Source organism: Haemaphysalis longicornis, unplaced genomic scaffold (genome assembly GCF_048455015.1).
Source record: "Haemaphysalis longicornis isolate Haplotype H1 unplaced genomic scaffold, Haemaphysalis longicornis Haplotype H1 scaffold_1, whole genome shotgun sequence".
Classification (NCBI taxonomy): Eukaryota; Metazoa; Arthropoda; class Arachnida; order Ixodida; family Ixodidae; genus Haemaphysalis; species Haemaphysalis longicornis.
In genome coordinates, this window is record NW_027526203.1 from 463360030 (window position 1) to 463372930 (window position 12901).

A 12901-nucleotide genomic window follows, 5' to 3' on the forward strand; every position below is an offset into this window, starting at 1 on the left:
TTTATGTTAAACAAAGTTGTATTTTCTCTTCATGGACCCTTTAAAGATCCCCAGGTGGATAAAATTAATCCGTAGCCCTCCGCTACGGCGCACCTCATCGCCTGCGTTGCGCCGGCGCGTTAAACCCTACCATCAAATCAAATCAATCAATGCGATCCGCATCTGGGTATTCTTCCTTTGTTAATCTATAGTATTGTGTTATTTCTCGATAAGTGAGCATCCTGTCTTTTTCAGCGAATATGCGCGTTCTGTGGAAGGGTGTCTGTCTGAGCTTGTCCTGTAAGTGAGTCCTCGGGAGAGCTCGTTTGTTCATTCATTGCCCCGGCAGAGCCTGAGGGGCCACTGTCCAGATTAGTAAAACCTGGTGGCCCATTGGTTTTTTCGCAGGATTCTGACCGCGAACCATGTACGTATGTGAGTAAGTATGCATGTGTCTGTGCGTGTGCGTGCCTGCGCGCGTGTCGCCGTAGTAACCAATTACAGTGTTTTTTTTTCTAAGATACCTATTAGAGATTGAGAGATACAGAGCATTTTACAGCGCAGGAGTGAACGCCTGCAATTTGCCGACTAGACCTGATAGATGCTCGCAATTTCGGTCAGAACCTAGCGCAGGAAAGCTTCCCCGCAAAAAAAAAAAAAAAAAAAAATTATCCCAGGTTCATTGACTTAACGTTACGAGAGCTGATGTTGATTAACAGCGAAGTTGCATGGCGTCCTCTCTAAGCTTCATAGAACTTCTCAAAGCCAGCAGATCGATTCCCATTCGCGCCAATTAATTTTGCCTAGTTCCATTGCTCGCGCCATCTACTGGAACCTTTTATTACTTTTGAACTTTGAACACTGCCACGAGGGGTTGCCGCGAGCGCTTTCGTTCTTCCATGGCGTATTTTTTATTTTCTATCGCAAAAGTCAAGCAGGCATGCATTTTTAATTAAAAGACCAATGCAAATATTACTTATGTATTAATGTCTCGCCTCCAATATGCTTAATGTTTTCTTTTTTTTTTTACTAAACAATGAGGGCAAGTATAAACATTGCCACCAGATTTAGTCGTTCAGGAAAGCGTTTGTTATACAAACGTCTCGTTCAAGCATTATTCTAACCTGCTGCATGTGTTCTTGGCACCTTCATTAAAGAAAAAAAAAGCATGTGTTCTTGGCACGTGCTCTCCTCCTCGCTAGGCTATGCCCCCTGCATATGGCTACGACCGCGTTACCACATTTCGTCCCGTGAAAACCTCGACCAAGAACAGCTTCGGTGTTAAAATATTTTGTTCCCGAGCCGCCGCGGTTAGGGCACTTCGTCGAACGCAGGGCGGAGCCGTCGCCGAGACCATTGCAGTCCAGCTGAAATGTCGATTGGAGAATGCCGTACTCCTCCGGCCGTTGTGACAAGGAAAGCAAGTTTCTGCAAAAAGACAGATTGTCGCATCACCTCACCACGGTAAAGCCCCCAGAACCACCCAAGAGTCGAAACAATAACGAATATTATTACGTAAAAAGTTCAGTCTCATATCTTGCTGCATTTTTACTGTTATGAAATATACATGCTCTAGGCGCTACCAGTTTTATGGTGACTCGAGGGCAAATTGCCTTTGTTAAAAGTCTTTTTTCCTTCCACTCTTACTTGATTTAACAAATTTTTGAATAATATATGTGGGTGACCCCCCCGGTCTAGACGAGGTGAAACGTTGACCTTTGGCCCTTTACTCTCTCTCTAACTTTGAGAAAAGAAAGTGCGCGCCCAACGAATCGGAAACTGTGTGCTTTAGCTGTTTCATGATTTTGACCGCCTGGGGTTCTTTAACGCGTGCCGAAATCTCGTACACACAGGCGTTTTTGCTTTTCGCTTCCATCAGAAAAGCAGCCGCCCCGGGCAGGAATCGAACCCGCGTCCTCGTGCTCAGCAGCACAACGCCTCACTGAGCCACCGCCCCGGGGCGGGTTCGGGGCCGGATAGACTCCCCCCCCCCCCCCCCCCCCCCCCCCGGTCTTTTTATAGTTTCGAAAAAGGCGAAGAGGAGCCCTTCCACCATATCCGCTACTTAGAGCAAAAAGCGCTCGTCGTCGCCTTATAGGGCAAGCGGCAATTACGGAGTTAAAAAATACATTATTGACATTTGCTGCTTCCCTATCACCGTGTACTGTTGTTATTCTTCACTTTCGTTATTTCAAACTCCCATTAATTCGAACAGAGACGGCGTCCCCTTGCGGTTCGAATTAATGAGCTTTTACATATAAAGATAAATGCACAAAAAATAGCACACATAAAAGAAGCGACGTGCACAAACGTTTGTGTTCGTCGCTTGTTTTGTGTGTCCGGTTTTTGCACTGTTATGTTCTGACTAGCCCAACCACAAACGTTACTGTTACTACAAGCGCGTGCGTTGCGGTTTAGCGCGCGCGCGCCACTCGAGCGCGACATACCGCCGCGACCGCGACTCCCGTCGCCGCAACGCCTCCCCTGGCGCTGCTGATGGCGAGCGAACAAGCGAAGAAGCGCCGACAGGCGATACGCCGATGCCCGTCTCGCTTGGTCTGGCAACTTGACGGGAATTTTATCGGAAGTTGCGGTACTACACATGCGGTAGCATCAGGTTCTTGGCTGCATTTTCAATGCTACTTACGGGGGTGTAATTTGTTTAGGTTCGAGCTGACCATTATGGTCCGTCGCTTACTGGCAACCGTCAAGACTCTGAACGCGAGCTACGACGGCTGTTACCAAGTGAGTGCTGCTCTCCCGGGGCGTTATTTGTTCGGTGATCGAAGTTCATGCTGCGCCGACCGTCACGCTTTTAGCAGTGTGTCACGTTACGTCTGGCTGCTTCCAAACGATATCGTTGCTGTGCGAGTGTTAAAAGTAATAGGCGCGTACGTAGCGTTGTCACCTGCGGAGTTGCGGGCTATTTATGATTGTAACCTTTCAAAGGGATCGAAGGGCTCTTGCTCGAATCGAAGGTTGAGGCCCGTTCTTTGTATTTCGTTCGTGAACGACTGTTTTTCTTTTTAGACATTCCTGGCGTCGGACTTGCTAGTCGTTTCTACCTGGAATCTGCGCTTGCCGGACTAGCTTGCGCTGTTAACTTTTCTTGTATGTTTTCAGGGGTAGTACTAAAATGTAATAATTTGGCGGCCGTGTTCGCGGTCGTGTTCGCCAGCCGTGACGCTGTTTACAATGTGCCAAATGTGTTGCCGCATCTGCTGTTTACGCATCTATTTTTGTAGCTTTTGGTGCCTGGCACGCGTCTCGTAGCGTCGCGATGTTGCGAAAGGCATGTCCCGCACGAGTTTGCGCTGCCCTATAAAGAACTTCGCGTAGTACGACCGATCTCACGGGGGCCAGAAATAAGTAAACATCAGTCAAAAGCATAAGCGGAATGGTACTTATGTCGTGTAACTTGCGAGAGGTGCTGTATGCTTATCTAGTACTGTCCCGAGGAGCCCGCGGTAACCTTGAGAAGTGGCGGAGTACTCGACTGTTTTCGTTCTGCTGCAAATAGTGTAAAATGTGCTGTTGTCTGTTGCTTCTCTTCCTTCCTAATGCAAAGCTGGCCTGAAGGATGTAGCCACAATTGCAATGGCTGCGCCTTCTGAGGAGAGAGGTATCATGTTCCTATTCAGCTGATGTGCTAGCTGCACGGACTTTGTAAAGCATTTACGTTTCAAGCACTTAAGTCACAACATTGGTGCATGTTCAACCAGCATGCATACAACCAGCATGCTAAGATACAATTTTATCGAATACGTTTTTCGCATGAGAAGACAGTTGCACTCAAGAGAGGAGAAAATGTTAATCTGTTGGTGTTTTTGTCTGCAACCCGATTACGTACAGTACATGCTAAAAAGGATCATGAAAAAATAAACATTCGTTTGAAGTGTTTGTGTTGTGTTGAAAAGATATTTGGAAGTGTTTGTGCCTATGTGCTCCTTTCTATGTCCCGACCAAGTTTGCACAATTTCTGTTTTTTAAGCAAGCATCGCATGTCGCTATTTTCTGTGTGCTGGCACCTCACTGTTAGTTCATCTGTCAATCAGTGGCGCACTATATTTTCAGGAACTAGCCAAAAGGGGTTAAGGGAAGTAATTGCATTTATAGGTGGCTGTAGGGCTCTTAACTAAGCACTGCTAGATGTGCAAATTGCTGGCTGCTCATGTTCAGACTGCTGCATCATGTGTGACTTTAGTGTGCATGAAAGCAACCTCACGGCGTATAATTCAAGTTCAGGAACATAAAGAATTTGTGTTTCGTTAAAACGAATGCAAATTATTTGCTGGCAAATAGTAAAAGTGTATAGATATGACTTGGATTTTCAGACATTTTGTTTTGTATAATGTCTTGCTTTTGTAATAAAACATTGTATGTGCAGTTTCGAAGAGCTTTTAAGTAAATGAAATGTGCATATATTCCAAACCTTTTTTCGTTAAATACTATCATCTGTCATACTTGTAATGTTTGCTGTTGACTTCTCAATTGATATGGCCACATCTTATTGCATGCATAACAAAACACATTGCAAGCATAACAAAACTATTGCACTGGCTTACTCAGGGAGCCCTAAAGAAATAACTTTTTTTTTATATGGTCACGCCTCCTTCAGCGCTCTAGATTCCATTTCCAATATTACTAAAGCCAGAAAATTGAACAGAGCACATTTCTTGACAAGGATGAAGCCGAGAAGCACACAGCACAAGCGCGCTGTCATCGTGTATTTCTCTGCTTCATCCCTTTCAAAAAATGTGCGCTCTTGAATCTCCAGGTTCTGGTCACCAAATAGCCCAACATGGCACATTGCTAAGGGCCAGTGACTGCCTATAGCTTTAATGGCAGATCTTTTTTTGTTGCAAACTGTGGGGTCATGTTGCTGATGCTCGCACAGAAAAAAAGGCATGGCCAGTGCAAGCCTCTCCATTGACCCTCTTGGTGGTGCCCGGTGTTCCAGGCAGTAGCAGCTCGTCTCAGGGCTGCGGTGTGGGCCGCTCGGCACAGGCCTGGCTCTCTCGTGCCATCCAGAGCTTAAGCCCCAAGTTTGCCCGCAAGTTTCAACAAGGCTCCACCAGTGCGACCACTCGGCGAGCCTCCTATAGCCGTGCCCCTTCCTCCGAGTCGTTGCTCAAAGCACCAGCGGCCTCGCAGAAGAAGCGCTCTGCCAGTGCTGCGCGACCGAGCTCGTTGCCATCAGGTGAGCCCCGCAAGTATCTGCTACATGCATCGTTGCCGTACCCACAGTGTTTGAAAATGGCATCGGAGGGAAGGGGAAAAAAAATGCCTCCTCATTAGTCAGTAAAAAAGGAAGCTAAGTAAGGAAATGACCATCCATCACTCTTAATTATCGTATCTGGGCCATGCTTTTACTTTTGCTTTTTTTTTTTAACTTTTAGAGCCTTGCACACTCAAAACGATTCAGCACTCGGACCACTGAAATTTATGGTCTGTTTTATTTGCCTGTACAATTTTTGGTCAGTTCCTGGGCAGCCCAAAACTGCTCTCAAAATAAAAAAATCTATGGCCAAGTAAGTTGCGGAGCTGCTCTGGGGCCGTTCTGAGCAGTCCAAAATGACAAATATGACAAATGACAAGTCCAAAATGACAAATGACAAATGAGAGGCTTTTAGTAAAGAAATTGACTAAGACTACTCCCTCAATTTGTGTCGGTGAATTAGATCTTGTGCCACTAATGGCTCCCTGCACCTCCTAGTTGACTTCATTGCGAGGGAAGTATGGGACAGCTGCTTCAACTGCACCCTTGTTTGATGTCTTTGACGTGCTCCTCCAAATTGTCTTTGGGGAAGCAAAAATTTGGCTCCAATGATACCGACACTGCTCCAACAAATGCAACATGCCAGCCATGTTAGTGTTGATAGCAGACAGTTTATGTTAGTAACTTGCGTGGTTTACCGAAATATCCCCTGCTGAGCTGTTAATGCATGCAGACAAGGCCTTGGCCAACTGATGCCCTGTAGGGCATTCCTTGCAAAAATGGCAAAAATTAAGATTAGTTCAGACATAAGATGCCATGGTTTCAACGATAGACTAAGCAGCTAGCTACTACTGGACGAAGGCAACTTGACAAGACGACATGCAAAATGTCAAGGCAATGTTTTTAGCTCTGGCCTTCATTCCCTGCTAGGGCTGGTTTTAACTATCGACTGTTTGTGTAAACTTTTCTTTTTCTTTTTTTTGGCTGGTCCAGCATACTTCTGTAAATGTGCAGTCATTCTGTTTCGTCAATCAATTGCATGATACCTTGCTTGTGGCTTGGAACAGAAGGCATAACTACGTAATGGGTTGAAAACACTTGTTCGGTTGGTGTACATTCACTAAAAAATCTAGGTAAATTGCCATAGCTTTATTAAAGCATCAAAGTACGGGCTCCCACACTCCTTGTAGGACACTTTTTTTTTTTTTTTTTGTAAGTAGCTCCCAGAAATACTCCAAAGGGTTGTCTAGCTTCTGACAGAACTAGAGCTTCAGGCAGGCAATAAACGCAAGTTTCGAACTCTGTACAAGAAGCAATTTTCTTAGTGTGAAGTCTTTGGGTAAAGCTTACTGGCTGCACTGGGGTGGTTGACAGTTTTTCTTTGTACTGGATTTTAACTGCTAGGAAATAATTTTATGCAAAAAATACGAGTTAAGATTACTCTGATTCCGTCTTGTCAACAGTCAGTTATGAACAGAAACCCATACAGTTTTCCTTGCACAGGTGGGATGGTGCTAGTTGTCGCTCTGATGCAGTTTGGTGGACAAAGCATGGTGTGAGGAAAGTCTGCATTACAACACTGATGAGGACAACAAATGGCATTGTGATAATTGGACCGATTGTTTCCATGCTTGCTCTGCTAGTTTGTCACATGGCATGTACAGGGCCGTTCACTCTAGGTGCGAACACGGCGCGGCGGGGCCTCGCTCCGCGGAGCGCCAGCGCACAATCCGCGGCCGCGCATCGAAGCTAAGTGGCGCAGGCGCATAGGGGCTTGGAGGCGGGGCTTCGTGTCGTCTGCTAGCGAGGGAGAGCGCTGTGCTTGCTTTGCTGTGAAGCACGCCTAACTGTAGGCATGCTTGTAGCGTCTAAGCGCGCCGCGACGGCGTTGCGGGAAAGCGCACTTTCCTTACTTCGGCGAGTTGTGTAGTTTCCATGTACGAGAACTCACAGCTTCCGCTTTTGAGTTCTGCGGTGCCGATTAAATTGAAGTATTGTTGCAGGTTGAAGGCATTTCAGAACTGGTTTGGTTCGGGTTATAGGGGTTAACGCCACAAAACGACTCTTGCTACGAAAACGCTGTAGAGAAGGGCTCCGAATAACCGCCCAAGGAACTTTACCGTGCACTGATACCACGCAGCAAACGAGCGTTCTTGCATTTCGCCTCTTTTGAAAGCGGCATCTGCTACTGGGATCGGACATGGGTCTCCCGGCTCAGTATAGCCAAGCACCCCAACCACTGAGCCACCGCGGCGGGCGAGGCCAAGTCCTGGCGGGTTTCTCGGTATTTCACTGCACCCTAGAATTAAAGGGTAAGGGAGCAAAGCTGTATTTTCCGCGTGTGCTCTCTAAAGCAGATGGCCTAATGCCCGGATATGCCGTCCGGCTGGCTTTTTTAACAACGGAGATGTTACTGGCCGTAAGATCGCCGTAGCAGCAAAAAAAAAACCGAAAAAATTCTGAAGGCTCGTGGGCTCGTGCCTTGCGGCGACCTCCGAGCGTCCCCGGCACGCGCAGTAGATTTAGCGAGAATAAAAAAACTGGCAACAACCTCGAGGAGCGAGAACATGCTGAGCACTCGTGATTTACAGAATTAATTTGATTTACATGCCTTACAGAAAACGCCGAGTCCCCTGCTCGCGCAGTGGCTATAGCAAAAAAAAAAAACCACCAGCGCTGTCGTCAATTCCTACCGCGCATGAAAGAAAACTCCAGCGTTAATGCTAAAGATGCAATGCTAAAAAAAACATCCTGCTTGGTAGAGGTCACCGTTACCGACACATTCTTTGGAAGCCATATGGATAATTGGAGACATGGCTACGAGTGTGCCAATCCTTCCCGAGACGACTTGCAGATCCTGCAAACGCTGCCTCGAGTCGATGATGAAGAGCTGGTTGAAAACTACAATGCAGAGGACGACTCTCCATCCACCACTCGCTTCGAGAAAGATGACGGCCTGTTTGATGCATATGACGTCGATTACTAGCACCGCAACTATGAAAATAAACAATGATATTAAAACTTAGCTGCGTCCAGCAAAGCTCACCTACAATAGCTTCGCCATTGATGTCTTGCGCGTGAGTGCTAGCTTCCTGAAAATTGTTTTGATCGGAGTATTCACATTCTCGGTCTTGCTCGAAGACGCTCCCGGATTGCTCGACGCGACTTCGAATGTGATCAAAGAGCTCATGGAAATCGACAAGAAAGATCGTAAATGTGAAAATAAATCAGACTATGCCGAGTCCACAATGCAAGTGTTTGTTTAATGTAAGGCATTGCATGCGTTGTTAAGCATATTGAAAACGTATTGAACATATTGGTGATTTTTCTGTTCCTGGCGTATGGCTAGGCCATGTGTATGGGGATAGTAAAGAGAAGAAGGCAGACGTTGTGGACCTAAAGAACGGAGAAGCTGTTCCACAATTGTGTAGCATGGAACTGGTGACCACAGCTTCATTGCTCACGTAGGCCCATTGCGAGGAAGTACGGGTCTTACCAGAAAGGAGGATATGTACAGGTGGCAACAAAGAAAGGGCCGCTGTCTTCCAATGACTAGCCATGTAGGGAGCGCAACCAATGACGTATGCATTACAATTTAGCACACTAGAGTGGGACCAGTGAAGGACTCGGTCGGAGAGTAGACGATTGTGCTGGGGGTGTGACTTCCTTGCTGGGCGGCTGCTTGAACCATCTCGACGATGCGCGATATTCATATATATGAAAAAAGCCAATATACATAGGGAAGAAATTCGGCAGATCGCAACCCAGGCGCTGTGACCAAAATTCCACGGAGGCGAAATGAAAAGACAATTATGTTCTGCGTAATGCCAGTGCACATTAAATAAATCCTAGTGGCCGAAATTATACAATTCCGTTCTATACAGCGTCTCTCATTGAACCAAACCAAGCCAGTCCTGAAATGTTTGCAACAATACTTGCATTTAACCGGCACTTTAATACTTGCATTTAACCGAAAAGCGGAAGCTGTGAGTTCTCGTACGCAGAAACTACACAACGCGCCGAAGTAAGGAAAGTGCGCTTTCCCGCAACGCCGTCGCGGCGCGCTTAGACGCTACAAGCATGCCTACAGTTAAGCGTGCTTCACAGCAAAGCAAGTACGGCGCTCTCCCACGCTAGCAGACGACACGAAGCCCCGCCTCCAAGCCCCTATGCGCCTGCGCCGCTTAGCTTCGATGCGCGGCCGCGGTTTGTGCGCTGGCGCTCCGCGGAGCGAGGCCACGCTGCGCCGTGTTTGCACCTAGAGTGGACGGCCCTGTACAACGGGGTGTGAAGGCACATCCACTGAGCCAGTAGTGCAGCACACTATATTACCCATTGCGAAGGCGGTTTTCCTTTAAAAGGGAAACACACATCTGCCAACAACTATGATTAAGCTTCTTGGAACCTGTGCATAGCCATTCTTCTAATGTGAGTTACTACAAAATTGAAGCATTGATGGACTGGTTGATGCACAATGCATAAAAAAAATGAGTGCATAAGAAAGATGACTTGGGTATGAAATACGAGTGAGATCCTCAACTCACTCAATTTGAATTTTTGGACTAGTTGAACCGGTGTCCGAGTTCTACTGTTATTGTGCACATCTATTTAAAATAGCTCTGTATACCGTATCTACCGAAGTCTGCACACCCGATTTTTATGACGAAAAAAAAAAAAACCCAACCCTGCAAGCCCCACTTCTAGCGGGTATGCGATTTCAACGAACGGAAAAAAAATAATAAAAAAATAATAAATAAAGGAAGTGCAGATAGACATTGTAATATTTCTTGCAGGGGGTATCTAGCTGCTTATTAACCTTAACTTCATTCACTGTAGCCTTCGGAGAGCTCCTTCTCACAACAGCTCATCTTCAGTGCCATCCGTGGTTTCACAACCATAGTTGGTAGAATACCAAGCCAGATTTCGGCCACCCACCTGGCTATTTATTTAAGGCACACTTAGCCTATTGCTGGCTATGGAAGGGTAGCCCAAATGCGATCCTTTGTAGACTTGTCAGTGTGTACACATAATGGCTGTAGTTGAGCAGTCATTCCACCCTATATAACCACAACGTCTTGGTGGCAACCCGTAAGCTTGTCTTTGACACGCTGGTCTGGGTGGCACTTCAAGGCCACCACACAGTCAATCCAGCCAGTGTAGTCCACGCCCACCTAACCTTTCTCGTTGGCATATGTTGTAACATTTTGTGGAAATATCGCCGACTTGGGCAGCGTCTTGTGCTTTGAGCATAAGAAAAAGAGCCAACTTGCTACCACCTGCTGTCTTCTCATTGCTGAAATTCAGCAGGTGAACTTGTTCTACCCTTGCTGACTGGCAGGCATATCAAAATAGACAGGAGTTCGGTCACTGTTGCCAGTCCTTCCAAAGGGATATGCGTTGTTATATCACAGCGATAGTATGTACTGCTGAAACGACAAGTCTCTGGCAGCTTCTGGAACACACCACTCTATATATGAAGAGAAAATCCTTTTTGATTTATAAATCTTGTGATTCGATTCTGGTTTCTTTTGAATTGGTTTTTTGAGAGGCCTGAATTTTTTCTAAGCTCAAGGGCCTTCACCTTGAGAACTTCAGCAGTCATGAGGTGGTCATCCGCCCTTAGCGGCCTTGTGAAAATGGCTAGTTTATATTCAAGGTCTGGACAACTTCCCTCTTGCGGACCATGGTGTTATTTGCTCGATGACTTGCACTCGGGGAGGGACTTTTTCAGTTTTCGCCAGTGGTGAACGCAAGTTTTTTGGCACACTGAAAAGGCAGACTGCATCCCTATCGCCTTTTTCTACAGCACGTAGAATAACTCTACTCCTAAAGCTGTTCTTGTAGCGGACACAGTGCATCTTTGTGGCTGCTGCTTCCATTCTTTGGCAAGATAGCCTACGGCACGGTGTAAGATATATTATTAGGTGAGGACATAGCTTACAAAACGAACGTGGGCTCTTCGTTTTGATAAAGTCGCCAAACTGGCACCGCTGAGACCGTTGATTGCAGCGCCCTCCAGCGGCAGAGAAAAGACGCTGCCCGAGCGCCGCCCACTCGGAGGTGTTCGGATCTCTTCGACTCCCTTCCGGGCCTGCTCGGCAGCTTCCGTAACCGGCCGTCTGCTCGATTTCTGCTAGCTGCAGTTTGGCTGGTTCCGCCGGCCGGGGGTGCAGACGATAATTTGAAGAAAGCCGTGCGAAATCCTTTGCGCTCGCCCCAGTGTTTCAACATGTTCTAAGCAGGGGTATTTGAGTCGGTAACAATCAAAAGAAGTTATAAAACACTAAACCGAAGGGAATGTGTGCTGCGGTAGCCGTTGAGCGCTCACACAAATGAGATTTTATGCTGCGCTTTTTATGCTTGCGCAAAGAAAAAATGGGGTGCAAATGTTTTATTGAGTACGTACTGCAACGGATGACAAGGAAACGTGACAGTAATTAACGTTACCTGCGATCCTAAACGAATGAATGGGTGCTCTGAAGCCATCACCAGCAGAAAATGATGCTACTTGCGGTCAGCATTTTTTTTATAGTGTGGTTGCGCGAATTGTCTTTCTGGTGCTTTGAGGGGATGTACTACTGAATGTCGAAGAGGTGCGTGCTCGCAAACGATGCAGTGCCGTCGACTTACCGTTGGCTACAGCCCCCCAAGCTACTCCGTACAAGCAGCGGCAATAGAAAGCGTCCGCTGCCGGAACAACGCCCCGACATACAAGGAAAGTAGGCAGTTTGTGAAATGGATTAAACTGGCGGCGACTACGCTGATGTTTCTTAGTCGTAAACGACGTCGCACAACTGGGGTAAGTCCATGCACGAAGCAGCGGAAACAAATCGATGTTGTCAAACTCACTGCCGGTGTCCAATGTTCTGAGGAGCTGCACGCATCTTAATGAACTTAGGACGCCTGAAATCTCGCAGCTGTTTAAACAATGCAATAAATTACGCGTTGTGTGAGCTCACACGGTGAGCTCAAACAATGTTGTTTTACACGCATGCCGCTGGTGCCTGCGAACCACCTGGCTTCGGACAGTCGTTGTTCAATTCACTTGAAGCCTCGGTCGCTTCGAAGCTTAGTGAAGAGTTCTGCCACCAGATGTCCCTTTAATCAAAGGTCCACGCGCGGCGCCACGGCGCCACCAACTCTATTTGACAGATTTTTGGGCTGCTGTGTCCACACCTAAAAGTATATCTTACACCGTGGCGTACGGATTGAACAGTGGCAACACCGCACCTGACTGCGAATAGCTCCTGCGATGCAGAAAATAATGAGAAAATGTGCTATTATGGTTTCCAGCAACAAATGTGCTGCCACTACCACACAATCACTGATGATGGGCAGCTGTGGGTCAGTTAAGTTTTTACCCTACTTTAATGTGCATTGGATTTCAAGACCTATTTTCCCTGAAAAAAAGTAAACATTAGAATTCAGGAAACGTGGTAATAGGTACTTTGTTGTACAATGTAGTACGACAATATTTGGAACACTTTAAAGGAGTACTGACACGAAATTTCAAAGCTGTGATAACTATGTAAAACGCTTCCTTTTTATCAGGAGATATCTCCCAGCAAGTTTCAACAGCAACAGTTCAGCGAAACATATTTAAAATCCATTTTAATCTTCGCCCGCACGAGAAAGCCCAGAGCGGGCCGACATGACATCATGTGCTACTTGCCCCAAACTGCCGACGTCGGGGCTCCCGTGACA

General features: G+C 46.7%; 1 protein-coding gene across 1 annotated transcript in view; it reads left to right on the forward strand.

Moving 5' to 3' along the window:
- Nucleotides 1-404: 404 nt before the first annotated feature.
- The window catches only part of Olf186-m (Ki-ras-induced actin-interacting protein-IP3R-interacting domain olf186-M), a 62079-nt gene continuing 49582 nt past the window's right edge, over nucleotides 405-12901 (forward strand). The window contains exons 1-2 of the mRNA XM_077693178.1: nucleotides 405-414; nucleotides 4940-5179. Coding sequence (XP_077549304.1) covers nucleotides 405-414; nucleotides 4940-5179 — 250 coding nt within the window. The remainder of the gene's footprint in view (nucleotides 415-4939; nucleotides 5180-12901) is intronic.